Source organism: Ahaetulla prasina, chromosome 4 (assembly GCF_028640845.1).
Source record: "Ahaetulla prasina isolate Xishuangbanna chromosome 4, ASM2864084v1, whole genome shotgun sequence".
Taxonomy (NCBI): Eukaryota; Metazoa; Chordata; class Lepidosauria; order Squamata; family Colubridae; genus Ahaetulla; species Ahaetulla prasina.
Window position 1 is genome coordinate 45,118,250 of NC_080542.1, and position 27,546 is coordinate 45,145,795.

At 38.5% G+C, this 27,546-nt stretch overlaps 1 protein-coding gene across 3 annotated transcripts in view; it reads right to left on the minus strand.

The window, feature by feature from the left end:
* The window catches only part of ERBB2 (erb-b2 receptor tyrosine kinase 2), a 63,765-nt gene that overhangs the window by 16,143 nt on the left and 20,076 nt on the right, over positions 1–27,546 (minus strand). For 2 of the 3 annotated variants that reach the window (XM_058182832.1, XM_058182835.1), the window contains exons 2-15: positions 22,555–22,706; positions 21,134–21,320; positions 18,785–18,919; positions 17,220–17,291; positions 16,202–16,317; positions 13,062–13,203; positions 12,705–12,821; positions 12,122–12,248; positions 10,216–10,289; positions 9,923–10,013; positions 9,265–9,464; positions 6,440–6,572; positions 4,737–4,827; positions 3,888–4,048 (exon numbers count right to left, since the gene is read on the minus strand). In XM_058182832.1, coding sequence (XP_058038815.1) covers positions 3,888–4,048; positions 4,737–4,827; positions 6,440–6,572; positions 9,265–9,464; positions 9,923–10,013; positions 10,216–10,289; positions 12,122–12,248; positions 12,705–12,821; positions 13,062–13,203; positions 16,202–16,317; positions 17,220–17,291; positions 18,785–18,919; positions 21,134–21,320; positions 22,555–22,706 — 1,798 coding nt within the window. Of the gene's footprint in view, positions 1–3,887; positions 4,049–4,736; positions 4,828–6,439; positions 6,573–9,264; positions 9,465–9,922; positions 10,014–10,215; positions 10,290–12,121; positions 12,249–12,704; positions 12,822–13,061; positions 13,204–16,201; positions 16,318–17,219; positions 17,292–18,784; positions 18,920–21,133; positions 21,321–22,554; positions 22,707–22,805; positions 23,266–27,546 lie in introns of those variants that run through there. The other variant, XM_058182834.1, reaches the window with a different exon arrangement.

Consider the following 27,546-nt stretch of genomic DNA (forward strand, 5'->3'; position numbering starts at 1 on the left):
TTAAAGTAACTCTGGGTGGCTCAAAACAATAAAAAATTTAAAATCATTAAAAACCTGGTGCCCCAACAATTTTCTGCGGGCTGCACAACTCCACCCCAGTATTTGGTTAAAGAAACAGGTTTTAATGGCCTTCTGGAAGAGTGGAAGTCTGCCAATTCCTGTGGTGAGTGTGTTCCATACGGCAAGAGTAAACAAACAAAAGGTTTGTTTCCTAGATTCCAGTGTACAGAGGGCAGTATTTCAGAGAAAGGAACTAGAGTGAGTCACTCCTATCCAATCTAATGGGACAAGTAGATACTCTCAGTAAGAAAGCATCTTAATAGCGTGATCCTGTACCATGTAGGGCAGTGATGGCGAACTTATGGCATGCATGCCGGAAGTGGCACGCAGAGCCATCTCTCCAGGCATGCCAGCAGTCACCCATTACTCTTCCGGGCTCTGGCACGCTGGTCTTTGCACAGGCAGGAGCGCCGGAAACTGGAAGAACAGCTCCCAGGCGTGCATGTGCATGGCAGGAAGCTGAGCTTTCAGTTTTTGGCACACGGATGCATACCGGCCAGCTAGTCTTCGCACACACCTATGCCAGAAACCGGAAGCTCAGCTTCCCAGCACACACATGCATGCTGGGGAACTGCTCTTCCGGTTTCCGGTGGTCCCCCACACGCATGCACGTGTGCTCCCAATTTGGTACTCGGTGCCGAAAAGGTTTGCCAACACTGTTGGTGGGCTTTAAAGATAATGACTAGCATCTTGAATTTTATCCAGAAAGAAACTGGAAGCCAGTTTGCTACAGAGAAGTAACATAGGCTGCACCACACATGCTGTTGCATTCTGGACTAGTTGTGGCTTCCAGGTAGTCCTTCAATGGCAGCCCAAAGGGGGAGAGAAGTAGCTATATATATTTGATTGATTGATTGATTAATCCAAACAGGAAATTACCAAGTGACTGTGATTCAAAAAAGGCTTAAATCTGTGCTAGTTTCCCCTAGCCATGGCTGCCACCTGCTCTATGAGCAGGAGCTATTATCCCAGGATGATCCCCAGATTATGTATCAACTCAGTCCAGGGAAATGCAACCCCATCAGAATCAAAGATGACATATTAACAAACACTGGGGGGTTGAAAATGTAAAGCCACTAAGTCTTGTCAAAGTTGAGTCAAAGTCAGTTCCTCCCCATCCAGACCCTCATAACTTCCAGGCGCTTGATCAGCACCATAACCACATCACCTGTCAGGGCAGGGCTGAAGATGTATACTGATAATACCCCATACTGATAATACCCCACTCCGTGCCTGTGAATGACTTTATCCAGAAGCTTCATACAAATGTTAAAAAGGAGAGAAACCTAGTCCTTGAGAAACCTCATCTCCCATTCCCAATAACATGGAATAGCCAATCACACAGTATCAGAAGAATACATGTTTAATGGTATTTTTATGATTTTATTGAAATTTAAAAATACAAAGATAAACTAATGCAAACTAAGAAAAATATAAAAGGAACAAATAAAAATGTAGGCAGAGAAAAAGAAGGGAAAACTATGAAGGAAAAATATATAAAGAAATTACTTCTCCTTCATCAAAATAATAACTACAGTTTCAGTAACCTCACTTCTCTAACATTTTAACCAAAAAAACTCTTGAACTCATGTGTATGTGCAATGTGCACACACACACACACACACACACACACACTTCTCTAAAAAATATCACCCCAAAAATTATTCTTTCCATATTCTATTATTATAAACGAATATTTAAAACTGCTTGGTTCAAATTTAATTAAGAAAAAGTCTATTAAGAGCTACTTGAAACAACATATAGAAAATCTTGATCTTTAATACTTTCAAATAATCTCCCACAAATTAATTTATTGTTTTCTTTTCATCTCCTTTTAGAAACTCCTTTGCAAGTTTGACACTTTCCTTCAATTTTAACATCATAGCTTATAACTTTTTCTAAACATACAATTAAAAAATCTCTTCTTCTCATATCTTATCTATAAATAAATCTTTAAAGCTTTGTTATTTAGTTCAAATTGTGAAAATCCTATTAAAAGCTACTAGAAAAAAGAATCATATCTATATGTTACTAAAACTCTCATGCAGGTAACTTTTAGCTGGGAAAAATGGTACATCGTAAGTCAATAATTTTTGAAACGATACTTCAAATGAGCTAATTTATTCAAAATCTGTGTTCCATGACTTCTGTGGAATTCAAATTTGACAAATTTTATAAAACATTTTATTAGATAAACATTATCATAAAACAGTTAATGTATAATGCAATACTGCATAAAATACTTTCTGTGCTCATGTTTGACAGTGCTATACAGTTCACCATGGGCTATTTTCAAGGCTGAATGTATCCCAATTTTTATATTTTAAATTGTATATATTTTATTAGAATTCTGAACAAACCACATTCTGAACAAACCACAGGATTCTTATAATTAGCTTCAAAAATCTTATTTCCAGTTAATCTGCCCTCCTTATTGCATTTATAACTTTCCAGAATTAACACTCTAATCACCCTCCTGCTGCTTAATTCCAAATTAAAAAAAAAATCTCCTTCAATCCTCAGCAAAAGAATGTTGACGTAAGTTCAAGAACTTAAGAGATATATTTTTTTCATTTGGAAACTAAAGTTGATGGTATTGAAAAGCACTGAGATCCAGGAGGGCCAGGATGGTTGCATTACCCCTGTCCCAAGCCTTCCAGAGGTCATTCACAAGCACAATCAATGCTATCTCAATAGTGAAGTGAATCCAGACTGAAAAGGAGTCCAGATCCCTCCTCTGCTCCACATTAAATCCACAGCAAGGCAACCCAATACATAACTCAGGCCGCTCTTATCTCATTCCATTTATGCATTTGTATAAGTTAGAACTTAAAAGTTTTATTATCATAAAAAACAAAAAACAAATAAATCCTTCTTATTGTTCCACTCATGCTTAAATAGCTTGATCCAAAATTGAAAAAAGCAAAAGGAGAGGGTAATATCCTTTAAAAAGATTAACTCTAATTATTTGCAATTAAGAAGGTATATAACTTCTTACTAAATTTAAAAATGGAGAATAAACAAATAAAAGATACACTGGGACAATGGGAAGTACTTTTTTGCTATAACATAGAACTAGAGAAATGGCAAAATTTATGGGAAAGAAACTACAGGTTAACAATGGCAACTTCTTATAAAGAAAATTTATATAAAATGCTAGGTTAGCTAAAGTGTTTAAAAATATGTCTAGCAAATTTTGGAAATGTAATTAAAAACGGGCACATTTTATCATATGTGGTGGACTTGTGTTAAAGCTAAAAAAATTGGGCAAAAATACACAGATGAATAGAAAACATAATAGGGAAACTTGTAGAGTTTAAACCTGAACTGTTTTTTATTAGGGATAATATCAGAAAAAAATTGATAAGAAAAATATGTATTTAATATTAAATGCCTTAACAGCAGTGAGGATTATTTTCACACAATATTGGAAAAATGAAGAAATACCGCAAGATGAAGAGATGATTAAGAAGATATTGAAAATCAAACAGAACAGAATATTATCAAGCATAGAATTTATTTTACCAATGGTTGGGAAAAAGGGGTGGAGAATAAGAAGGAAATTTGTATTGTTAAGCAATTTAAATACCCAGACAACACAATGTTTATTAAGCACTAAGAAATGTAATAAATAGAAAATTAATAAAATTTATTTTTTAAAGAATTAATTATTTCATTGGTGATGGGTATTTTGTTCTTGTAGTGTCTTTAGATTGAAAGCTGAACTCGTGGGTTTTTTTTGCATTACACTGTCTATTTTTTGTCAGAAAGTAGTCAGAATCCTGCTGTATTTCACTCTATGATCTTCCCATCCCTGGACTACTCACGAAAGGGTACAGTTGACTGGGCAGAGCTGACAGACATTATCTTCATCAGGGTACTTCCAAACAGGTATAAAAGAGCCATCAAGCTTCACACCACTGGGACACCGTTCCACGCAGGATAGTCCATCTTTGTAATGGGCACAAGCTACACACTGGTCTGCCTCCTAAAACGGGGAAAGGGGGGAAAGGATGGCGTGAAAGAATCTCAATTAAACAATCAAGGAAAAAAACCCTCCTCTCATCATTTTCATAGGTTTTGTTGAATACTGAATATGTTTCAATATTGAATTATGTTCTTGTTATTTGGTCGTGTAAGGTGTCTGGTTGCTGATGTGACCTTAGATGGGCATAACCTACAGAGCAGTGAAAACCAGCGGTTCGATAGGCATCTAGGAATTTAGAGTCACAGGGTATGTTGCAAAGTTACCTCAGGAAAAATAGCAGGAGTTACACAATTTATTACATACATATGAAGGACATAGTTGTATACTTCGGATTTGGTAACACGGCAGATAGTTGCTAGAAAGCAAGTTAATCTCAAGAGTAACACTATCTCAAGATGAAGTTGTCCAAACCGAATTCACTCAAGTTAGCTTATATAACCTATGATGGTTTGCTCTGTACTATTGCTTGCCTTCTTTCTTAAAAGTGCTATGACTGCATCAATAGCCCTGAACACTGTAGGTCACCAATTTTAGGTTTCTAGTCCCCAGAAAGGAGGCATGGATACTTACACTCTTTTTACTGTGAACCAATTATAAAAGGTTAAAAAAACTCTTATGGTTGAGAAAAAGAAACAAGAATATAATATCTGAACAAGATTGTGGTTTCAAGATATTTCAGCGTTCTTACCGATCCATAGCAAGATTCAGTCCCATTTTGGGGCATGCACTCTGGATGACATGTAAAGCAGCGTGTCCCATTGACATATTCCCGAATATCCCTGCAATTTCCAATCAAGCCAAAATTTAGACAGTCCAATTTCTCGACTTCCTAGTTTTCTCAAACAAAATTATTTTATTTTTCAATTTGCAATCAACTGAATTAGAATAAAAACAACTTTATAATCAGGGTTGGGTGATTTAAAAATATTTAATTATTTCATTGATGATGGGTATTTTAGACAAAGAGGAGGAATGATGTTACTTCCATATACCTTCAATAGACATGGAAGGTGAGAAATTTGGTAAATGACACAGGATCAAGCATCCCAACAATGATAAAAGAACAAGGAGTCCTCAACTTACAACAGTTCATTTAGTGACTGTTCAAAGTTACAACGGCACTGAAAAAAGTGACTCATGACTATTTTTCACACTTATTGCAGTATCCTCATGGTCACATGATCTACATTCAGATAGTTGACAATTGGTTCATAGTTATGATGGTTGCAGTGTCCCGGGGTCTTGTGATCATATTTTGCAATCTTCTGACAAGCAAGGTCAATGGGGAAGCCAGATTCACCTAACAACTGTGTTAATTTAATTCAAGAACTGCAGTGATTCCCTTAACAAATGTGGCAAGAAAAGTTGTAAAATGGGGCAAAACTCACTTAACAAATTTCTCACTTAGGAACATAAATTCTGAGCTCAATTGTGGTCGTAAATCGAGAACTATCTGTAAATTCCCATGAAGTGAAATCTGAATTATTTTTAATTTATTTATATTTGTTATGAATTTTACCTGAAATAAAAGTAAATCTAAAGAAAAAAAATGAAAAAATGCAAAGAAAAAAAAAAGAAACTGAAGTTATGATATATGATTTTCAATCTTCTCTTCAACAGAAAAAAATACATTTATAATCTTCCTTCTCTCTTAGATGTTATACAAATCCCTTCACTTAGTCTATATCTTTTTAAGTCCTCAACTATAAATTCAGTGATGGGATTCAAGTAATTTAACAACCAGTTCTCTGCCCGAATGATTTCTTCCAACAACCAGTTCGCCAAAGTGCTCAGAAAGTTAATAACCGGTTCTCCCGAAGAGGTGCGAACTGGCTGAACCCCACCACTGTATAAATTATATAATTTATTTGGGAGTTTTTTAGCATAAAGCCCATTCTGTATAAGAACTCTTGATAACCTATAATGCAACACCCAGGCAACTTTCTGAGCCATGAAAAATGAAACAGTTTGCTATTGCTTCCTCCCATAATAGTTTCTTTTTCTTCTTCTTTTTGAAACTTCTAGTTCTAGATTTTCCAGTCAATCTCCTTTCCAAATACTAAATCAGAACTTATTCTGCTTGGCTTTCCAGGGAAAGCTACACAGTGCCACCTACTGAAACTTTATGGATATTATTTCTGCTTTTTGATTGAGGGGAAATCAAGCACATTCTTTACATTGTATTGTGATTTTATTTATTATTAACACTGATAATACTATTCCTATTGTATCCAGTTTGAGCAGCTTCTATAATCAGTGACGAGATTAAAATGCAAGACTTGAAACTAATTCCTTCTATTTAATACTTTCAAAATCCTCCCTCCCCCCTTATTTTTTCTCAGTAAGGACTCAGAAAAGCCCCACCCAATCACATCTCCCCTTGCCACATACCCATCCAGAACATTGCAATTCTCAATGCATTCCTTCCCACGGAGAAAGCCACTGCAGGACACACACTGACTTTTCCCTGGTCCCCAGCAATGTCCCTGGGAGCACAGAGAATAACAAACTTGGCCTTGGAGACCTAAAGAGAAGAGATGAAAAGGAAGGTTGGAGAGTGCATACTTTTATATTCAGAGAACCAATCAGTATAATTAACCTGCATTCTTGCATCAGGGGCTAAATTATGAGTATCACTGTGGTGTGTGATGTGTTGGACTAGGAGTGGGGAAACCCAAACTCTAATCTGTCTTCAGACATAGAGTGATGATTTGTGCCATGTGCTCTTTTGGCCGAATCTACCACACAGGCTTGCACTTATGGGGACAAATAGGAAGAGTGAGCACTATATATGCACCTTGTGCGCCTGTACAAAGGGAAGAATATTAGCTGAATGAAAAAATGAACCCATATGTAAATCAATCTTATGCCTGATTTTTTTTCTCCTCCAGCACATTTTTGAGAAATCACTCCATACTATCAAATTATTGCACTAAAATAGAATAAGAAGTCCCAAACAACTCTCCTGCCATATCCCTTAGGATGAGTTGCTCTTCCCAAAACAAGCAAGACCCAGATGAGAATAAAGAGATGGGGGGACTGATCCTCAACTCAGAGGTATTGACAGAATCGCTATCCTGACCTTTGACTCAAAATCTGAAAGTCATGAAAATGCTACCACCAAGCTGAGTATCAGATGACCGAGAAATGCCTGGATGATATGGAAACTTTAAGCACAGTGGTCTATTCAGAAGTAGACTATTTTTTCCATAAAGCTTAGCAACCACAATTTAATCTTACTGGTACTAGCTGGGCTGGAACAGAACTCAGAAGCTTAAGAATAAAAGCCTTTTCCTCAAGTTACTTCAACTTTGAAACAATATCTGAGTAGCCTATGCTTAAATGCTGTGTGCCTATGATTCTTCATCTAAGTTCATCTCGGCCAGAATTTTGACAATATTTCTAGGCTTCTCTCTCTGAATTTTACTAAAAGTAAAATAAGGTAAAAACCGTTTGCTTTCTACTCTGGATATCATTATTGCCTAAAGACTATCATTAAGGTCCTTGAGTGGCGCAGACTGCTAAGACAGTCTGTTATTAACAGCAGCTGCTTGCAATTACTGCAGGTTCAAGTCCCACCAGGTCCAAGGTTGACTCAGCCTTCCATCCTTTATAAGGTAAATAAAATGAGGACCCAGATTGTTGGGGGCAATAAGTTGACTTTGTATATAAATATACAAATAGAATGAAGACTATTGCTTGACATAGTGTAAGCCGCCCTGAGTCTTTGGAGAAGGGCAGGATATAAATGCAAATAAATAAATAAATAATGCTTAGTGCTATATTTTGACCAGAATTGTGTGACACCTTTTTTCATCTCTTCATGGGATCTTGCTCAAAACATTTCCATTACTTTTCCTTTGTTTTAGCTTGCTATTTACACTATTTTTTTTTTATTGAAAAAGTTTTTTAAAAAAAACAAAGACATTTTTGCCCCTTTTTTCCCCCCTCCCTCCCAAAAAACCCCCTTCCCCCCTCCCTTCCCCCCCCGCCGGCTTCCCGGGTCAATCACAAGGTATTGTTATACATAAACCAAACATAGAATAAAATTTTCCCTTCCAATCCAATTAACCTCATCCAAAGCTTTTCATCTCCCAACCCCCTCCCCATTAAATAAAATAACTTTCTAATTATTCAAAGGCAATCTGATATTTCTTAATCTGATATCTGTTTTGTAGATAATCAATCCATTTTTTCCATTCAATTAAATATCTTTCCTGCGTATTGTCTTTTAAAAAAGCTGAGATTTTAGCCATCTCAGCCAAATTAATGACTTTCAGTATCCATTCTTCTATTGTAGGTACCTCTTCTTTCTTCCAGTATTGTCCAATCAACAGTCTTGCTGCTGTTATTAAATTCAGAATCAGTTTAGTCTCAATCCCTGTACAATCCGTTATAATTCCCAAAAGGAAAAATTGTGGCAGGAACTTTATCTTCTTCTTCAGTACATTTTGAATAATCCACCAAATTCTTATCCAAAAGGCCTTAATTTTCTTGCAAGTCCACCAAATATGAAAATATGTAGCGTCATCACAATCACACCTCCAACATTTCGCTTGGATATTAGGATACATACATGATAATTTTTTGGGATCTAAGTGCCATCTATAAAACATCTTATAAAAATTTTCCCTTAAATTCTGTGCTTGTGTAAACTTAACATTTCTAACCCAGATTTTCTCCCATGTTTCCAACATTATTGGTTCCTGAATATTCTGTGCCCATTTTATCATACAGTCCTTTACCAAATCCTTTTCCGAATCTATTTCAAGCAACACATTATACAATCTCTTTATATGCTCCTGGGTCTGATTTCTAATTTGCTTTATTAAATTTTCCTCCCTTTGCATTATACCAATTTTTTGATCTTCTTTCCATCTAGCACTTATTTGCCCATATTGAAACCAAGTATAATTCCTCCCTTCTTCATTTAAGCTATTTACACTATTTATTGATTTATTTATAAAAATTATTGGCATACCAGTTTACCATGGTTTTGCTATTACAACCCGCCCAAACCAAAGATATGCTAAGCAACCTTCTAACTTCTTCCTCTGAGCTCACAACATTGCAGGAAAATCTCACATGGGATTCCATTTTAAGTCCTTTCAACTATCCACCAAAATATCAGATTTAGAGGACATTTTCACACCTAGAAAGAATGAGGAGTGGGGGACACACACACATTAATGCAAATGGGCTTCACACATGCTTACCACATTGCTCAGGCGAATTGTTGTCATTGTGGAATAGCTTCTGCCGAGGATTTCTGAAGATGTCGCCCCAAGGAACATTTTGGATGAAGCAAAGGTTGGGATTGTGGTGGATAAGGACCATGCCACTACTGATCTCTTGCAGTGAACGTAGGCCCAACCAGGATATGTTGAGGTTTTGCAGTGTTAGTGAATAAGCTCCACTGTCATATGAAACAGATTTCCCAGTTAAAGTGAGCAAAATTTCAATGACAAAAATAGCCATTTCTTCTGTTAAATATACACCGCTAAGCTAGAGACATAATATGGTCATGAAGATAAGACTGTCCTCCTGATTCTCTGAGAGACTAAAATATAAATAAAGAACTTATAGAAAATAAATAGAAAATATTTTTTATTATTCTAGGCATTTAAAATTTAAATGTCTTTTTCTTTTATTTGTAAGCTTTCTTTGTTATAATAGGTTTCCCTCTTCCCCCAGCCACTGAGCAAAGATACAAAACCAAATCAGTTTCAGCACTTTGGTCAATTAAGTCTGTAATCTAGTAATTGGTGATCTTTTTTTAAAAAAAAGAACCCATGGCAATTGTTCAGATATGGACTTTTCCATTGACAACTTAACACAGATCTCACCCTCGTTAAAACACTAGAGACAACTTACTTGTAAAGTGCCCGCCCTCGGATCACCTGAAGGTTCTGGAAAGGGCTCAGGTCCAAAAGAGTCTCTGGCCAGGATTCAATGTATAGAAAGCCTGAGAAAACACCAAGATGGGTCCATTCAATGGAGCACTGTGATTGCTACTTTTTTAAAGGTTTGATGTTGGTGTCATTATAGAGCAGCGATTCTTTGACCAGAGGCAGGGACCAAGTAGCTATGCTGCTATTTATTACAAGCACTGGTACACTGCCCTTATCACAAGGCCTCAAACTATCCTGAAATCTTCTTGTACATACCTGTTAAATCTTTCAGGTGCATGAAGACTTCAAGCTGTTCAGGTTGTAGGGGTGGGATATTTGTGGCAGGATCTCTAAAGAGAAAAGGAAGGAACAGCTTGGAGTGAAACTTAAATGTTCATATGCACACGTGTCCCCTCCCCTCTGGATATTCTACTGGTGAACACTATCTTTGCTTGAAATAGTTGAAAAGATGCCAAAATATTGCACACTTTCACATGTCTCTTTTAGGAGAATTATAGGACCATCTTTTCTGAACCAAAAAAATAATTGAGAGAAAAGTACAGAAACAAGGAAATACAGACACACATATACAACTTTTTGCTCCCATAAATTCTTGCTGTCAGAAGAATATTTTGAGGGGCTACAAGCCACGGTGAATGTCATGAATGAGAACTGAATTCTGTCTTGCCAGACAGTTTCCCCTTAGGATTCAGATGACTCCAAGTCTACAATTGTCTGTAAGACTCTTAAGGTCTGGTTGTTTCCTTGGGTCAAGAGTAATGAGAGGGCCCTTTCTAGGAAGCACAGTGATATGTTGGTTAGTGTATTCGGTTCCCAGTTTCTTCTGCTATTTTGATAATATTTTGTGACTGATTGGTAACTGATTTACCAGTATATGTGTTTGTATACCTCCAAGAGTCATTATGAGTTGGGCAGTCATACAAGTTAAATGAGTGAATGAATGTATGGCACAATACTGTCACTTTAGAAAGTAGGACTATATTTTTTGTCTCCTCATATTGGGAGTTGAAGCTGCTGTTGTTTTGTTTTGTTGTGGCAAGCCTATTAAAATTGCCACACATTTTTAGAAGACTGTAAGAAATGCTGCCACATGGCAGCTTCGCTAAATTGCAACTAACTGCAAGAAAGGGCTTGAATATGAATCCTACAAGTCACCCATTCCTGCTATCATACTTTCAAGAGGACTTAATTTTTCAATTGTCACAGGTGATACTACCTTTCCATTAAAAAATAACAATATATCATGCCATCATGAGATATGTTCTTAAGGAAAAAAATCATATTACAAGGCTTTCATAGTTCATGTTCTGATTTTCCCTATAAAATTGTGACACTTTCAATTCAATAATAATGAGAAATATGCAGATTTATCCAAGCCTGGACTCAAATCCCATTCACCATTTCTTAGGCTATAGACACTAGTATCTTAAGCCTTTTTACCTTTGAGCTGGCAAATGAGAACCAGAATGTGTTCAGATTACCCAGGATCAAACATCACTCCTGATGCTGGAAATGTTTATTTTAAGAAATACCAAGGTTTTTCAATTCAGAAGCTTCCCCATCGAAACTGTTAACATGCATAAAAGCTTCTGTCTTAGGCCAACAAATGATTTTCTCTCTTCACACCACAATTTCCACTGGCAGCATTATTCTCCTGCCCCACAGTAGCCTCACAATAGAGATTAGGTGTTCTGTTTCAGAACAGAGTATTAATGTAGTTCTTTCTCTCCTCAACACCACGCCCCATTTTCTTTTTCTTACAGACTTCATTTTCGGAGAACTACAGACAGCTTAAACTTTTAGGCCTTCAAAACAAAATTGCTTAGTGATTACAACGGTGCCATGTTTTCAAGCCTTATTTCTCTGGTCCTATGAGTTAATATCCTTAAAAAAATAAAATAAAAGCTTTCTAAAGATGCTGAATTATGAAATAAGCTTCTGTTTCTGTAAACAACTCTTGTATGATTATGGTTTAAAAAGCTCACCTAGAAACAATAGGCTCTGGCTTTAAAAAGTAACAAAGCTTAATTGCAGCTCTTAATTTACTGGGCTTGCTCAGAAGCTTCCCAATGTATAACCTGGGATGCATTACCCAGAACAACTACACAGATGCATCCCAGAAACTGATACAGCCTTCTGACTCTAAGACTTGGTTACCTACCCTGCAAAGGTCTCTTTCAGAAAGGCTAAACTGCCAAAGATCTTGGTACAGCCAGTAAAGTGGTGGATGTTAGAGGCATTGACAGCACGAACGCCTTTCAGGAAATCCATTCCTAAACCATAACAGACTAAAATAGAGAGAAGGTGGTGTAGAATTAACTAAAGCAGAAAAAAAAGGATGCATATATTTATCTACATATCATATTAAACCAACAGTGTAGGGCAGCCTATCACAATTTAACCTCTGGGCTTTACAGCCAGGGAAGAACAGCTCTGTAGGTTGGCCTTTTGTGGAGGCATAACAACATGGAAGTGAATCTTTTGCATTCCACAGACTGTAGCAAATTACTGAGATGACTGAACTCTAAAACGATAAGAATAAATACCACACATGGAGACTAAGAAATTTACAATTAAGCCAAGGTGCCTGGAGTTGGACAAGCATAAAGCCAAAACCCATACATTATTTCCACGGCTCTGTCAAAATCAAGAGAGAAAGTCAAGGATGATCCCGAGAGATAATATTTTGCCGTGTCCAGGAAAATGGAAAATCTTTTTACACTTCATCCGATTTCAGTTCTTACCTTCTGGGCAGGAACTGTCACATTTCTCACATTTCTGCATGGTACCCATGCTCACTTCTTGACTGTTTTGGGGACACACCAGAGTGCAAGAGCCTACCTCTGCAGCCAAGTAATTATCTGTCATGAGATATGGGAAAACTATTTTTAAAATTCTGTGCACAGAAATCTGTCAAGCCAAGAAAAAGGTAAAGCTATAATTCATCTGGATAACTGTATGAATGCATGAGTGCTCCAAAAGAAGTGAGGAATCTCACATACCAATATATCAAATAGTTGAAAGTGGTTAGAAGTACAGTATCTACAACCCAACTATCTGCCCCTCACTCCAAGCAAACCTATCCATAAATAGAGGCTTACAAGGGCAATGGGGGACACAAGTTGCTCCAAAAGTGTAGCGTCCATTTGGGTTGTGCATAATTTCAAAAGCATCTGGATTGTAGTTCATTAAAGGTGGACAGTGCAGTTCACATATGCCACTGTGGTTAAAGTGCAGGCAGGCCTGGAAAAACAAAAAGAAGTAGCACTTTAAAAAAAAAACACCAGGCAAAATTCAAGGAACAGTATAGGATTGTGATGGTGAACCTATGGTACACGAACCACAGGTGGCACATGGAGCCATATCTGTGGGCATGCGAGCAGTGCCCTAGCTCAGCTCCAGCGCACAGACGTGCACTGGCCAGCTGATTTTTGGGTCTTCCGGGACAAGCAGAAGTCAGAAAACATAACATAACATAACAACAATAGAGTTGGAAGGGACCTTGGAGGCCTTCTAGTCCAACCCCCTGCCCAGGCAGGAAACCCTACACCATCTCAGTCAGATGGTTATCCAACATTTTCTTAAAAATTTCCAGTGTTGGAGCATTCACAACTTCTGCAGGCAAGTCGTTCCACTTATTAATTGTTCTAACTGTCAGGAAATTTCTCCTTAGTTCTAAGTTGCTTCTCTCCTTGATGAGTTTCCACCCATTGCTTCTTGTTCTACCCTCAGGTGCTTTGGAGAACAGCCCGACTCCCTCTTCTTTGTGGCAACCCCTGAGATATTGGAACACAGCTATCATGTCTCCCCTAGTCCTTCTTTTTATTAAACTAGACATACCCAGTTCCTGCAACCGTTCTTCATATGTTTTAGCCTCCAGTCCCCTAATCATCTTTGTTGCTCTTCTCTGCACTCTTTCTAGAGTCTCAACATCTTTTTTACATCGTGGCGACCAAAACTGGATGCAGTATTCCAAGTGTGGCCTTACCAAGGCATTATAAAGTGGTACTAACACTTCACGTGATCTTGATTCTATCCCTCTGTTTATGCAGCCCAGAACTGTGTTGGCTTTTTTAGCAGTAGCTGCACACTGCTGGCTCATATCTAAATGGTTGTCCACTAGGACTCCAAGATCCCTCTCACAGGTACTACTATTGAGTAAGGTACCACATATACGGTATCTGTGCATTTTGGTTTTTTTGCCTAAATGTAGAACCTTACTTTTTTCGCTGTTGAATTTCATTTTGTTAGATAGCGCCCAATGTTCAAGTCTGTCAAGATCTTTCTGTAATTTGAGCCTATCTCAAATTACAGAAACAAGCCATTTCTGGCCTCCGGGGAGTGGGGAGGCCATTTTTGCCCTCCCCAGGCTCCAAAAAAGCCTCTGGAGCAGGGGTGAAATCTAAAAATTTTCCCTACCGGTTCTATGGGCGTGGCTTAATTGGTGGGCGTGGCTTGGTGGTTTGATGGCTTGGTGGGCGTGGCCAATAACAGTAAATAATAAAAATAATAAACAAAGTATAAAAAACAATAAGAGGTACCAAAAACCAACTTTCACACTTTACACACACACAAAACACAACTGACTCACACACAATGTAAAAGCAGCTGCACTTCACACTTCACACAGCCACAAAAAGCTCAAAAACCAACTTTCACACTTTACACACACACAACTGACACACACACACACACACACAATATACCACATACAGCTTTCTGAGATTTTGTGTGTTTGTGTAGTTAGAGTGAAACACTACAGAAACACTCCAAATCTCAGAAAGCTGCACAAATATTTTATTATTTTATTTTATTTTATTGTGGACTTCAAATCCCAGAGCTCCTCAGCCAGCAAAGCCAGCCAGTTGATCACCGAGGAAATAGATTAGCTGAGCGATTGATTCTGTCTGACTGAAACTGCTTTCGGCTGGAAAAAGAGCCATGCGTTCATCAGTAATCAGGTAAGTGCCTTAGAATCTCTACTCTTACTTGTAGAAAACATGTTTTCTACAAGTAAAAGTAAGATTCTGCTGATGAGGAACTCAGGTGAGATTGCCAGAGGAGACTTTAAATTTTTTTTAAAAAAAGTTTAAAGTCTCTGCCGATCTCAGCTGAGCCGCGGGATCCTCAAAGGCTTTTTTTTTTTACTTTTAAAAGCCTGTTTCGGCTGAAGCAAAACCGGTTTTTAAAAGTAAAAAAAACAAAACCTCTGCTGATGGTGCGGCTCAGCAGAGGCAGGGGGGCGGGGCCAGGGATTTTTGCTACCGGTCCTCTGAACCAGCAGCTGCCATCGCTACCGGATCGCACGATCCGGTCCGATCCGGGAGCATTTCACCCCTGCTCTGGAGCCTAGGAAGGGCGAAAAAAATGGACCTATCATGCCATAGTAACCTTTTTGCCATCACATGCCAAAAGCAGGAGGAGCGCCAGGGGGCACTGAATTATGGGTGTGGGCATGCATGCGCGTGACCCCCCTGCACGACCCCCACTTTTGGCACGCAATGGCAAAAAAGGTTAGCCATCACTACTATAGGAGATGTCCTGCCCTTTTCATCTCTTGGAGGAAAAGCAAGAAAAATTGTGCCCCAAGAGATAGTCATTGCTTTGCATCAGGTAAAAGCAGCAGGACCTTTTCAAATAGCACATTAATATAAACATTGGTTTAACATTAGTCTAGTTAATGGAAATACTCTAGATTTTAAGTATACAGCTAAATTTTGCTTGCCAAAGGAAGCATCCAAATATTATTACATCTTTGTAACAGCTGCTTTATTGACAATATGCAAACACAGCACACCGCACCCTATGAGACTGGATTAAGTGGGACTGGCCCATAGTCACTCTCCCCATTGGCTGAGGAGACTTCAACTTCAGCTTCTCCAATCTTAATGCCATTAGGTTCAACAAGCCTTGACTTAGTATAATACAGGAATCCAGTCATTAAAGTGAAAAACGAAGAGAGAACTCAACATATTTTCTCACAGCATAGCATCTTAAAAGTCAGTGAACACAACGCCATTGTTTTTGGGCTAGAACCTTCACTCTGGATCCATACTCTTTTGATCAAAGCCAATCTAACTCGCAGTTTCCAGATGTCTTTAGCCATATGCGAGGGGAGGTTAAGTTTAGCTCCTTGCAGGAATACTGGTGGGTTCAAACTAACAAATCATTGCTGCAATCAGAAAGTGGCAATCTGTTCAATGAAGCAGACATCTACAGCCTCCAAAAGATCTCTACTCACCAGACAATCGGAATGCTTGGGTCCTGTACAGCCTGCTGCACACTGCTCATGGCAACAGTCGGTTGGGTGTTCTCCTTTGCACCTCGGGCAGCTACTGGCACAGATTGTACTTGTCACTGTCAGAGAGCCAAAAATGAAGAAACCAATCATTCTACCTCTCTCCCATACAAGCAGAGGTCCCTGCTCTCAGATACTTTGCAGGAAGAAAGGACTTCAGTCCAGTCTCATCTTGAACCAGAAGCCATTGTATGATGACGGAGGCTAGAGAGAACTGCTGCTGAGACCACTGTGGGAAACCACAGGCTGAGCAGCACTGACCCTCTGATTATTAGGGACAACTGGGGGCACCCAGAACAGATCAGGAGGCTTTGACCATAGGGAAAATAATTGAGAGAATAGAAAAACCTGAACTCCCAGGCAGCCAAGACACCATTAGGCAGAAGGACAGCTCTCTCCCCACTACTCACCCCCACCCCAAATAATGAAACTCTTTCACCCTCTAAAGCAACTTTCTCCCACTATCCTGAGGTTGTGACTGCCAAATTCACATGCCGACTGGAGAACGCATTCTGAGAAGCACAACAAGGATGTTTCAACTTGAAAAGGAAGGATGGTGAGGAAGAGAAGAATATGATATCACACTTCAGTTATCCAAAGAGTTTATCTACAGAAGTTGTTCAAAATTTGTCCTCAGAGCACAGAACACTGAATAAAGGACTTACATTACAAGATGATTTACAGATTTCATGTAAATTTTAGAAAAACCTTCCTAATAGTAACTTGACAATGGAGCCAATTATCCAGGAGAACAGCAGTCTTCTTGCGCTGGACTAAATCTTTGGCTGACTCCAGCACTATGCAGCCCCTTACATTTTAAGATCAATTCAGTAACACGTTTCAAGTTTTTTAAGCCATAGGATCCTGGATTTTTAAAATAGACTTTGTCCACCATTTCCTTGCATGCATTAGAGATGTTGTATTTTCCCCTCAGATCCCAAGCAGCGATATTCCTTCTTACATATTTGACAGCTCTCTTTTGCTTCTCCCCAGCAGTGGTTATTATGTGGGCAGATTTGGCTGCAGTCAGGGCCTAGAGGGAAAGAAAACAGATTTTTAAATTCTTACATCTAGGAGGAAGAAACATGCAAAATTGGAGTAGTAACAATTGTGAGATACCAGATGTGCTCAGCTGGGAAGACTGCAGAAAGGAACTTGGCAAAGAGTTGTGTATGTTGTAATTTTGCCAGTACACAGACTCCAGTTGTACTGGATTCAGCTTCCTAAGAGTATTTGCTTTCATTTTTTTTTAAAAAAAAACTAAGTTGCTAGCCCTTATGTTTGTAATAGCAAGCTGGGTGTGTGTAAGACACATTTACTCAAGTCTCGGATGACAGAAACAGCTGGATATGATTGTTGATGGAGAACAGCAGAGTTTCAATGTTCCTTGTGAATAAACCAAAATATATCGCACGAAGCAGACAGAAGGCATTATACAAACCTAAAGAGAAAATATTTATTTTTGCTAATATAATACTGAATGCAGAATTTTGCTTTTTCTTGTATCAATTTCAGCAATTTGGGCATAGAATCCAGACATATCTCTAATATCTAAAAGCTTAGATACTGAACCCTTGCTAATTAGGCTGACAAAATGACACCAGCCAGGTTGGAAATGGGGAATTCCTTGAATGGTGATGGTGAGGTTGGTTTTCATTCTGATATTTTGAACAGATGAACTGTGGACATACTATAGGAATAGGGAGGAAAATAGAGATAAATGATTGAGTTACAATCAATTGTTACAACTGCATTGAACAAATGATATTTATGATGGTTCCTCATAGTTCTGGTGCCATAGTATCCCCCCTAATCACACAGTCATGACATTCTCTGCTGGCTTCCCGCAAGCAAAGTCAATGGGGAAACCGGCATAAAATAGCAGTCACATGAGATCCTCACTTAATGACCCATGTAGTCCTCACTTAATAGGGCAACTGGGATTGCTGGAATTGGCGTTGCTAAGTGACATGGTCATGTAACGTAATGCTTTATGACTGCATCACTTACAGACAGTAATTCCAGTCGTAATTTCTTTGCAAGCCAAGCACTACCTAGAAGTTGGTAATAAAAGAATACGGCTCATTCATCCAACCTCACAGGACTGTAGAAAGGGTTACAGGGAAGCATAAAATGAGAAAAGAGTTATCCAGTGCAGAGATAAAGTGCAGTGCAGAGATAAATCTTTGTTCTATTTGTTATTCCAGTTATGGGCATGCTACATGTACAAATCACAAAAACTAAAAGCAGAGATATGATATCTAGGAACTTCAGAATTAGCTCCAGATAAGAGCAAACATAAGCTAACTTGTATTACTAATGGCAGCTATGAAATTCATTTTATCTCAGGGTAAGACTTCTTAATTTTACCAGAGAATACACAGTACCTATGAAAAACCAAAATTTCGAACTTTACTCAGAAGAAACAAGTAGATATGAAATTATTCCCTAGCATCATTAAAAACAAGCATTTACTTCTGCACATAATTTCCCTGTGAAGCCCACAGCCTAACCAATTATACTTACAGTTCCTACGACGATGGCTGCTGATCTCCGTATCGTTTTGCAAGTTATACTTATGGAAGATAGCTTCCCAATGTATGGTCTCTTGGAAGCACAGCTGAGGGTTCCTCTCTATAATCACACTACCTTTTAAGATCTCTGAAAGCAAACAGGAGGAAAAGAAAGATCAGGAAAGGGAAATGAGTTAATAGTATGTTTTTGTTCATCATTTTAAAACCACACATTCAGTCTATTAGAAAGTTCAACCTGTTGTCACAACTGAGCTGGAACTGTATTACAAACTGTGGATAAAACTGTATTACACTTCCTAAAGTTAGCTTGAGGTAGAGGCAGTGGTGGGATTCAAGTCATTTAACAACCGGTTCTCTGCCCTAATGATTTATTCCAAAAACGAGTTTGCCAAACTGCTCAGAAAGTTAACAACAGGTTCTCCCGAAGTGGTGCGAACTGGCTGAATCCCACCACTGGGTAGAGGTAACTACCAGCTAGGAGTTTGGCACATTATGTATCTATGTATTTATCTATCCTGAGGAAAGTGTGCCTAAGGTATACTTATAAATTCAATGCACAAGAAATGTAAATTCATGGCACAAGCAAGATTCAAGCTTGTGAATCTATCTTGATTCAAGATAGTTCAGGCTGAAATATGATGCCAAATCTTCTAACTCTTCAAGGGGGCTTTGTGTGGGGCTATAGGAGCAGACCACCAATCAATCACTATACTACCAACAAAACTTTTGTTCATACTTGTTCAAAACTTTTGTCCAATGAATTCATTGTAAACAGAAATATAGAACAGTTTGGAGTGGGGGGAGCTGCTAAAAGTTGTGGGCATGAGTTAGGCATTAAGAAATAGGCCCATCAAGCCTTCACACCTAGGAGTGAGCTAAACTTTTCAAATTCACATTATTTCAAATTCTAAACACAGCATTTGGACCTCAAAATAGTGTTCTGGCAATTCTAGAAGCATTCTGAATCAGAACAATTCTAGAAGCATTCTGCAAGTCAGAACAATTCTTCTGATATCAGTCTGGGCATTTTGATTTGGGTTAACTTTACAGATTTGAGAAGATTTGCACACCTCTTATTTCTACAAATGGCAACTGAAAATAAAACTTTCCCACAGAATTTTGGGGTTTTTAAATGGAAATAATACCTTTAGTGTGATTTTTTTTAGAGCTGAGCCAGATATAAATGTTTTCAGCTGCCAAGTAAAAATACTATAGTATTTTTACAGAACTGGAGTTGGTCCTAAGGCTAAAAATCATTTTTTTAATAATGGCAGCTTCATAAAATATTTAATAAATAAACACTGTAGTACACTTTAGGTCTGGTTAGAACAGCAATAGTAACGATTTTTGGCTTCTCCTAACAATAGGAATTTTTACACCAGTTGTCGCTTATTAAGCATATGTGAAAGGAAATCTTTGATTTGTTAGAATCCACCAAAGTTTCCAGTTCAGACATCCTGTTAAGGCAACAATCCACCAACAGTGTTTCCTGCCTTTATGTTTTAAATGCAAATAATTTTGTCTGGGTAATTTTGTGCACTGCTTCTAACACTGCCTCTTGCATATTCCACACCTTCATCCAATTTTGGTCACTATACTACAAAAAAGATGTTGAGACTTTGGAAAAAGTTCAGAGAAGAGCAACTAAGATGATTAAAGACCTGGAGACTAAAACATATGAAGAATGGCTGCAGGATTTGGCTAGTCTAAAGAAAAGAATTAGGGGCAACATAATAGCAGTATTCCAGTATTTGAGGGCTACCACAAAAAAGAAGGGGTCAAATTATTCTATAAAGCACTAGAGGACAGAACAAGAAACTATGGTTGGAAACTTCCTAACAGTGAGGGCAATTATCCTGTGAAAGAGCTTGCCTTCAGAAATTGTGGATGCTCCATCACTGGAGATTTTTAAGAAGAGATTAGACCCATGGGGCACATGTGAGGGGCCGTGCACCCATGGACAGTGGGGTGGGGCACATACGTGAGGGCTACGTGCACATTGCATTTTGGGGGTTCATGCACTCACGCACATGTGTGCATGCTTTGGGCACTTGGTCCAGAAAAGGTTAGCCATCACTGGACTAGACAGTCACTTATCTGAAATAGTATAGGTTCTCCTGCTTGAACAGGAGGCTGGACTAGAAGACCTCCAAGGTCCATCCTATCCTATCCTATCCTATCCTATCCTATCCTATCCTATCCTATCCTATCCTATCCTATCCTATCCTACCCTAACCTAACCTACCCTAACCTAACCTAACCTACCCTACCCTAACCTATCCTTCTGTTCTGTTCCCATTCCTAGTCTTTCTGAGAAACTATCCAGGCCATCTTAACACACCTGTTAGTTTCAACATGCCCAGTTCCTGCAGCCCCACGTCTCCACTGGGATCAGCATTGTCTAGGACAGCCAGTGCATACTTCTCCTCATAGAGCTGGGTCCCACGAATGATCAAGAGGCTGTTCAGGTGCAAATGGCGCATGTGATTCTTGGCTATTAACACATATCCCTGGACTTCTCTGATGTCCTGAGAAGCAGAGAGACAAAAATGAAATATAAATGTTTCAGGATGCTTGGATTTGCAAAAAATCACCCAGTAAGAACATGAAGAAAATATGGTCCTCCAGAGTTGAGGGGCCGTAATACCCTCCTTGAACTCTACTATACTTGGAAACAGATGAAAACTGAAGTGCAATAGCTGGAAGAGCAGATTCCCTGACCCAACAGAGCCAAATCTTCCCTGAGCCGAACCACAGTAGGTTGCACATAGAGAACAGAAAGCTTGCGGTTACACTGTTCTATGTGTACAACATACTGTTATTCTTTCATAACCCACAATTTGTAAATTGCAATAGCTACTTTTGGGGAACATGTCAAGCCCTACTCCATACTCCATACTCCAAATGCAGATTTGAGCTTACTGCACTATATTTGGGCTCAGTGCAGTAAGCCCAAATATATATTTATTGAGTAAAGCTCTACATGTTTCCCAAACCTAGAGTTTGTGATTTACAAATTGTGGGTTGTGAAGGAATCAGATAGCTTATTGATAAAGCCATGGTTAATATAAATAATGAGTATAATATTGCATAACATAAGTGCACAGCATATAGGGGAAAAGTGGTAGATGATTTGTATTTAAATTTTCATTCACCTTTTACCTATACCTGTCTATATCTTTGTTTCCATGTACTCTTTCTATTCTAAGTTTGTAGGTGTTACTTAAAGCCAACTTTTCTGGTTTGTACATTGTGAGTTTGATGCAAAGACTAGGTTCACATATTATGCTTTGATATGTTTTGTTTAATAATGATTTGCCTAATTGAATTTCTAATATTGAATAATGAATTTCATTATGGCTTAGCATGTCACAGAAACTAAACTAGCTTATGGACTACTGAACCTAGCATAAGCAATCAAATTCAAATTCTTGGGATCCAAAACAACATCTTGTTATCTTGTTCACTTACAGGCATGAGACTCAAAAACTACTGAAGCCCTTTTAGGGAGAAATAAAAATATGCATAACTAAATTCAATTTAGCTATACTTTACTAAATGTGGTGAATATTTGGAGTTGATCTAATACAATTCTAGTAGACAATGTTTTTTGTAACCTCTAGTCATCAATGTCACCTTAAATTCCAAGGGCAGGGACAGCTAAGTGGAAGCATATAGCATTTCTTCTTTTCCCCATTCCCAAACTAATAAAACAAAGAAATTTGGAAACACCATCATTTTTCACATCAAAACTGTACCTACTTTGAGAAAGGATGTATCTACATCTGCTGGCAGGTATGTAATCTCCAGATTGCCCTGCACAACTTGACAATGCTCATAGAGCCAACGGAGGGTGTCTGGATGGTTTTCTGGACTCGAGGGTGGCTGCAGTTTCATATCTGTCCCTGTGCATACTGAGAAGAAGAAAAAAGGGGGAATTATCATGAAGCGCAAGAGAAAGAAGGATCTGCTCCACTCAATAGGATTTCATCTAACTGGCAAGTAAGACATACCTGATCTGAAGACTCTCAAGTTCCTCATAATGATCCGTGTTCAATTACTCAACACAGCTATTGAGGGCAGCCTCGGCTCCCACTAGCCAACTAATAATCAAACACAGAAATTGGCCTGCACTCCCTACTCTCTTCTATTGCAATAACCTTGGCTTCCTGCATTAGTTCCGTGAGAAAAGAAGAGAAAGTAAACCATAGTTGCAAAAGGGCTGAAGTCCAGTGCAAAGGCACTATGGAACTCCAAAGTCACCTTAACTACAGAAGGTAGGAATTGGTAGGCCTTCCTTCTAACAGCAAAGTTGCAGACCCACAGATCCAATTTTGTCACCCCAAATAATAAAACAGAGGTTTTCAATTGGAGATTTGGGGTGGCAAAACTGAAAGGAAATTAGTTCAGTTGTCGAAGATAACATTAGCAGGGGAACAAAATGGGTGTGATTCCAATGCACTATATAGAGGTGTATATGTTTTTTTTTCTTAGGAGCTATACCTTGGCAAGGTACATGAGTTCATTTTGGAAAGTTTGAATTAAGTTGACAGAGTTTAAAATCTTAATTTTACACTGTAAAATAAAAAGTTTAAAATGCATACAAGCCAAACATTCCATTTACATTATCATTACTAAACTATCACTGAGCAAAGGACATCCTGAGAATCTCAGCAATTTTTTCTTTTTTAAATAAGTTCCCAATTCCTAGGACTGCCATAATGAACTTAAAGAAAATGGGGTAATTCTCAAGATTTAGGTATACAGTGTATAAAATTGTCTAGACTCTAGTGTATATAGTGTAGTGCTCCACAGAACATCCTATCTTTCCTCCTAATTAGCAGGACTAAATCAGATTAATAATGTAGATATGTATAAACTTGATTGATGTGCACAATTTCACAGCCTGTAAAGTTCCATTGCTAGGGCCTAACACATATTAAAATGGCCTTGTTCTTCCCATTTGTTTCTCTACTGTATCATTTTAGGGGGAAAACATGGTTTATAATGATGCAGGATCCCACCCCTCTGTCTAGGAGAAAGGTCCCATCTCATTCTACCTTCAGCAGAAAGAAATTTTCATTTAAAAAAAAAATCCAAAATACACACTTATTTCATGACCTATCATGCAAGCCAGGAGAGTTTTCAAAAAGATTTACTCAAGACTATAACTTTAAATAAAAAAAAGGAAGAAAAAAGAAAAGAAAAATCCCATGAACAAAGGAAGAGAGGAACTAGGGCTCTCTGAAAACTGCTTTTTCACTGGGAAGGAACATTCCATCAGCCCCCACTCCTGGATATTATTATGGAAATATTGTGGAATAAAACCCTTTCAATTATACTGTTGGCTACATGCCTTAAGAAGGGGATAGGGTGGTCAGTTTCAGGTCATCAGAAAGAGTTTCTTGGCAACTGCTTTTCTAGGTCAGCTGTACAGCAGTGCAGTGTACATGATGCTTTGTTGTTGCCGTAGAAATCAAGCTTAGAAATACCGGTAGTTGGAAGGGAGTTACCCCAAAGCAGACTTACAGGAACAATTACAGGGAGTCCTCATTTAATGACTATCTTGTACAGCAACAGTTCACAGTTACAATAGTAAGGATGTCCCCCCCCCTCCTCAATTACTTGTATAATGATTATTCTCTCTACTATTCATGTTGCCTTGTATTTTCTATTATGGATTGCACCACTAGAGACTAAACCAATTTCGATGTATACATCAGCTTTCACCAACTAGTGGTCCATGGACCACTGGTGGTCCGTGAGAAAATTTTGATGTTCCGCAGAAAAATTATTTGCATTTTTTATATTGCACTAAATCAGGGGTCCTCAAACTACAGCCCCTGGGCCAGATATCTGCAATGAACATTTGTGTTGCTGCAGAGAGTTTTCCCCTTTGAGGTCTTTTTGTGTGGGTTGGAGGGGGGCAGAAATTCTGACTTGGGGTCTGCTTCAGCCTCCTGGTGTGGGGCTTTAGGAAAAGGCTGGAGGGAAGTGCCACTGGTGGCGAAGAGCTGGAGGCCTTGTTCCAGTGGGACTGTATCACAGCCTGAAACTGGCTAACCATCTCAGCCCGCTGAGCCTCCAGGCGCCGGTAACTGGCCTTGCACTCCTGCAGGTCTTCCTTCTGCTTGGAAAGCCTATGCTCCTAGTCTTCAGTGAGGTGCTTCTGTTGAGCCTCCTTCTTAGCCAGATCCAATTTGAACTGAGCTGTTTTGCCAACTCTTTCTCGTGGTGGGTGCTTAGCTCCAACAACTACTTCCTGTTGGGGCCGTAAGGAGCCCGGGTGGGCAAGCGAGGAGTGGCTGGGAGGGGAGGAGCAAGGAGTGGCTGGTGAGGCGCCCTTCACCCTGAGTGACATCAAATTGGACATCGAGTTGGTCACACCCACTCAGCCAGTCATTAGGCAGGTCATATTGGTAGTTCATGGGATTTAAAATTATGAATTTAGTAGTCCCTGAGGTCTGAAAGGTTGGGGACCCTTGGTATACATGATGTACAATGACAGTAAAGGCTTTTATTATTATTTATTATTATTATTATTATCTATATAACCTTCACAGGTCTGTAAAGCAAAGGAAAACTGAAGGTCATAATAAACATAGTCAAAGTTTCAATTAGAGACTGCTTTGCTTAACAACCAGTGGCAGTCCCAATGATAGTGGCTAAGTTAGAGGTGACATGATAAGTGTTCCAATATCTCAGAAGTTGTCACAAAAAAGCGAGAGAGAAACTATTCTCCAAAGCACCCGAGGGCAGGACAAGAAGCAACGGATGGAAACTGATCAAGGAGAGAAGCAACCTAGAACTAAGAAGAAATTGGAACAGTTGGAACAGTTAATCAGTGAGACAACTTGCTTCCAGAAATTGTGGGTTTTCCAACACTGGCATTTTTAAAGAAGAGATTGGACAATCATTTGTCTGAAATAGTATAGAGTTTTCCTGCTTGAGCAGGGGGTTGGACTAGAAGACCTCCAAAATCCCTTCCAACTCTTCTGTTCTGTTCTGTTCTGTCCTGTCCTGTTCTATTCCTATTCTATTCTAAATGAGGACTACCTGTAAAGTTAAGCAGGTTGCTACTCCAGACCACATCATCCTTTTTTCCATGAATTTTTTTTGTTTATTCAAAAAAGGTTAAAATACACCTCCATGCATGCATCCTGCCCCGCGCATGTGTCCTGCCCCCGCGCATGCGGTTCCTCGCATACGCCCCCCCATGCATACACAGCAGAGACCCGAAGACCAGCTGGCCAGCAGGAGACATGCGCGCATGCGCAGCGGAATTGAATTGAAGTGGCGGCTCATGTGTTCATCAGAGAGGGCACTGTGTGCCACCTCTCGCACAAGTGCCATAGATTCTCAATCACAGCTATAAGGTCTAAAAACAGGCTTGGGTGGTTTCAACGGTAGTCTATTGATGAGATGGAGGCTGCAGTATTAGACTACACTTACATTGCAACCATCAGAAAATATGGATGATCCCCAAGACAAAAATATGTAATTTTTGCTGCTATTTTTACCTAATGTATTTATTGATACATGAAGGGAATGCTTGAAATGAGTTAGTTGGGGATATGAGTATTTGGGTACTTTTGTATCTAGATAATATTGTGTTGTTGCCTAAGAACTCTAGCAATTTGCAGCAAAGATTAGATTTTATGATGCAATGAAGTGAATGGATCTGTAAATTAATATATCGAAAGCAACTGAATTTGACAGAGAGAATAAAATAAGTTATTGCCAATAAAATATACAGGGCAGAAAATTATAGCAAGCAGATGATTTGTTTACAGTGAAATTTTGATTTTACTTAGCCATTTTAATAAACTTTGAATGCAGCAATCACTTTTCCATTAGGATATCCCGCCAGAAGTGATGTCAAAAGTAGTCTGGACAAGATAGTTTTATTTAATCAAACTTACCTTAATTGTACAACATCCTCTGTGATTTATGTAATGTGTATAGTGGTAAAAAATAGTGCAATTGCACAATTTGCATATATTAACACTAGATTGTAGTTCCGTATGTAATATATAATAAATCCCTTCTCCCCATAAATGTTTTTTTTAAAAAAACTAAATATGACTGTATCTTGGAAGTATATTTAGGAGATAAGGGGAAATGAATGGAGAAATCCTAAAATATAGTAGGTGGAATTCTGTTGCATCAAATTAATGCTTGTAAAAGAAAAGAAATGGCTGTGTATAAGAATGTGTTTTTGTTATATGGAAATGAGTGTTGGATATTATCAAGAGAAATAAAATAACTTTAATCTGGGAATAAGAAATGTGGGTGATAGAACAAGAAGAAATAGGGTCAAGAAGGAATGGGTGCTGAATTAAAAAATTAGAGATCAGTCTGAAGGAAATAAATTAAGGTAGTTTGTCAGCCTTCCTAGTGTACTGTTTCTGATAAAACAAGATTTAGAATCAAATCAATCCATTCCAGATAGAAAATCACAGCAAAGTATATTTTGGAATAAGCAGATCTTTTTTAAACAACAACAACAACAACAACAACAACAACAGATTATGCTTTTAAAACCCAGTCCTTCAAAATCAATATGTTTCAAATCCCCTGCTGAGAAATGAGAATTAGTGATTCATACACAGACAGAGCAGCTGGAATGAATTAGGTTATTACAGGAAATCAATAGGAAGTTATTGAAATGAACCATCAAGTTAAATTGAGTTCATTGTATTTCCTAAAGAAACAGTTACTGTACAACGGTTTTATTGCATGTCGTGAATCTGG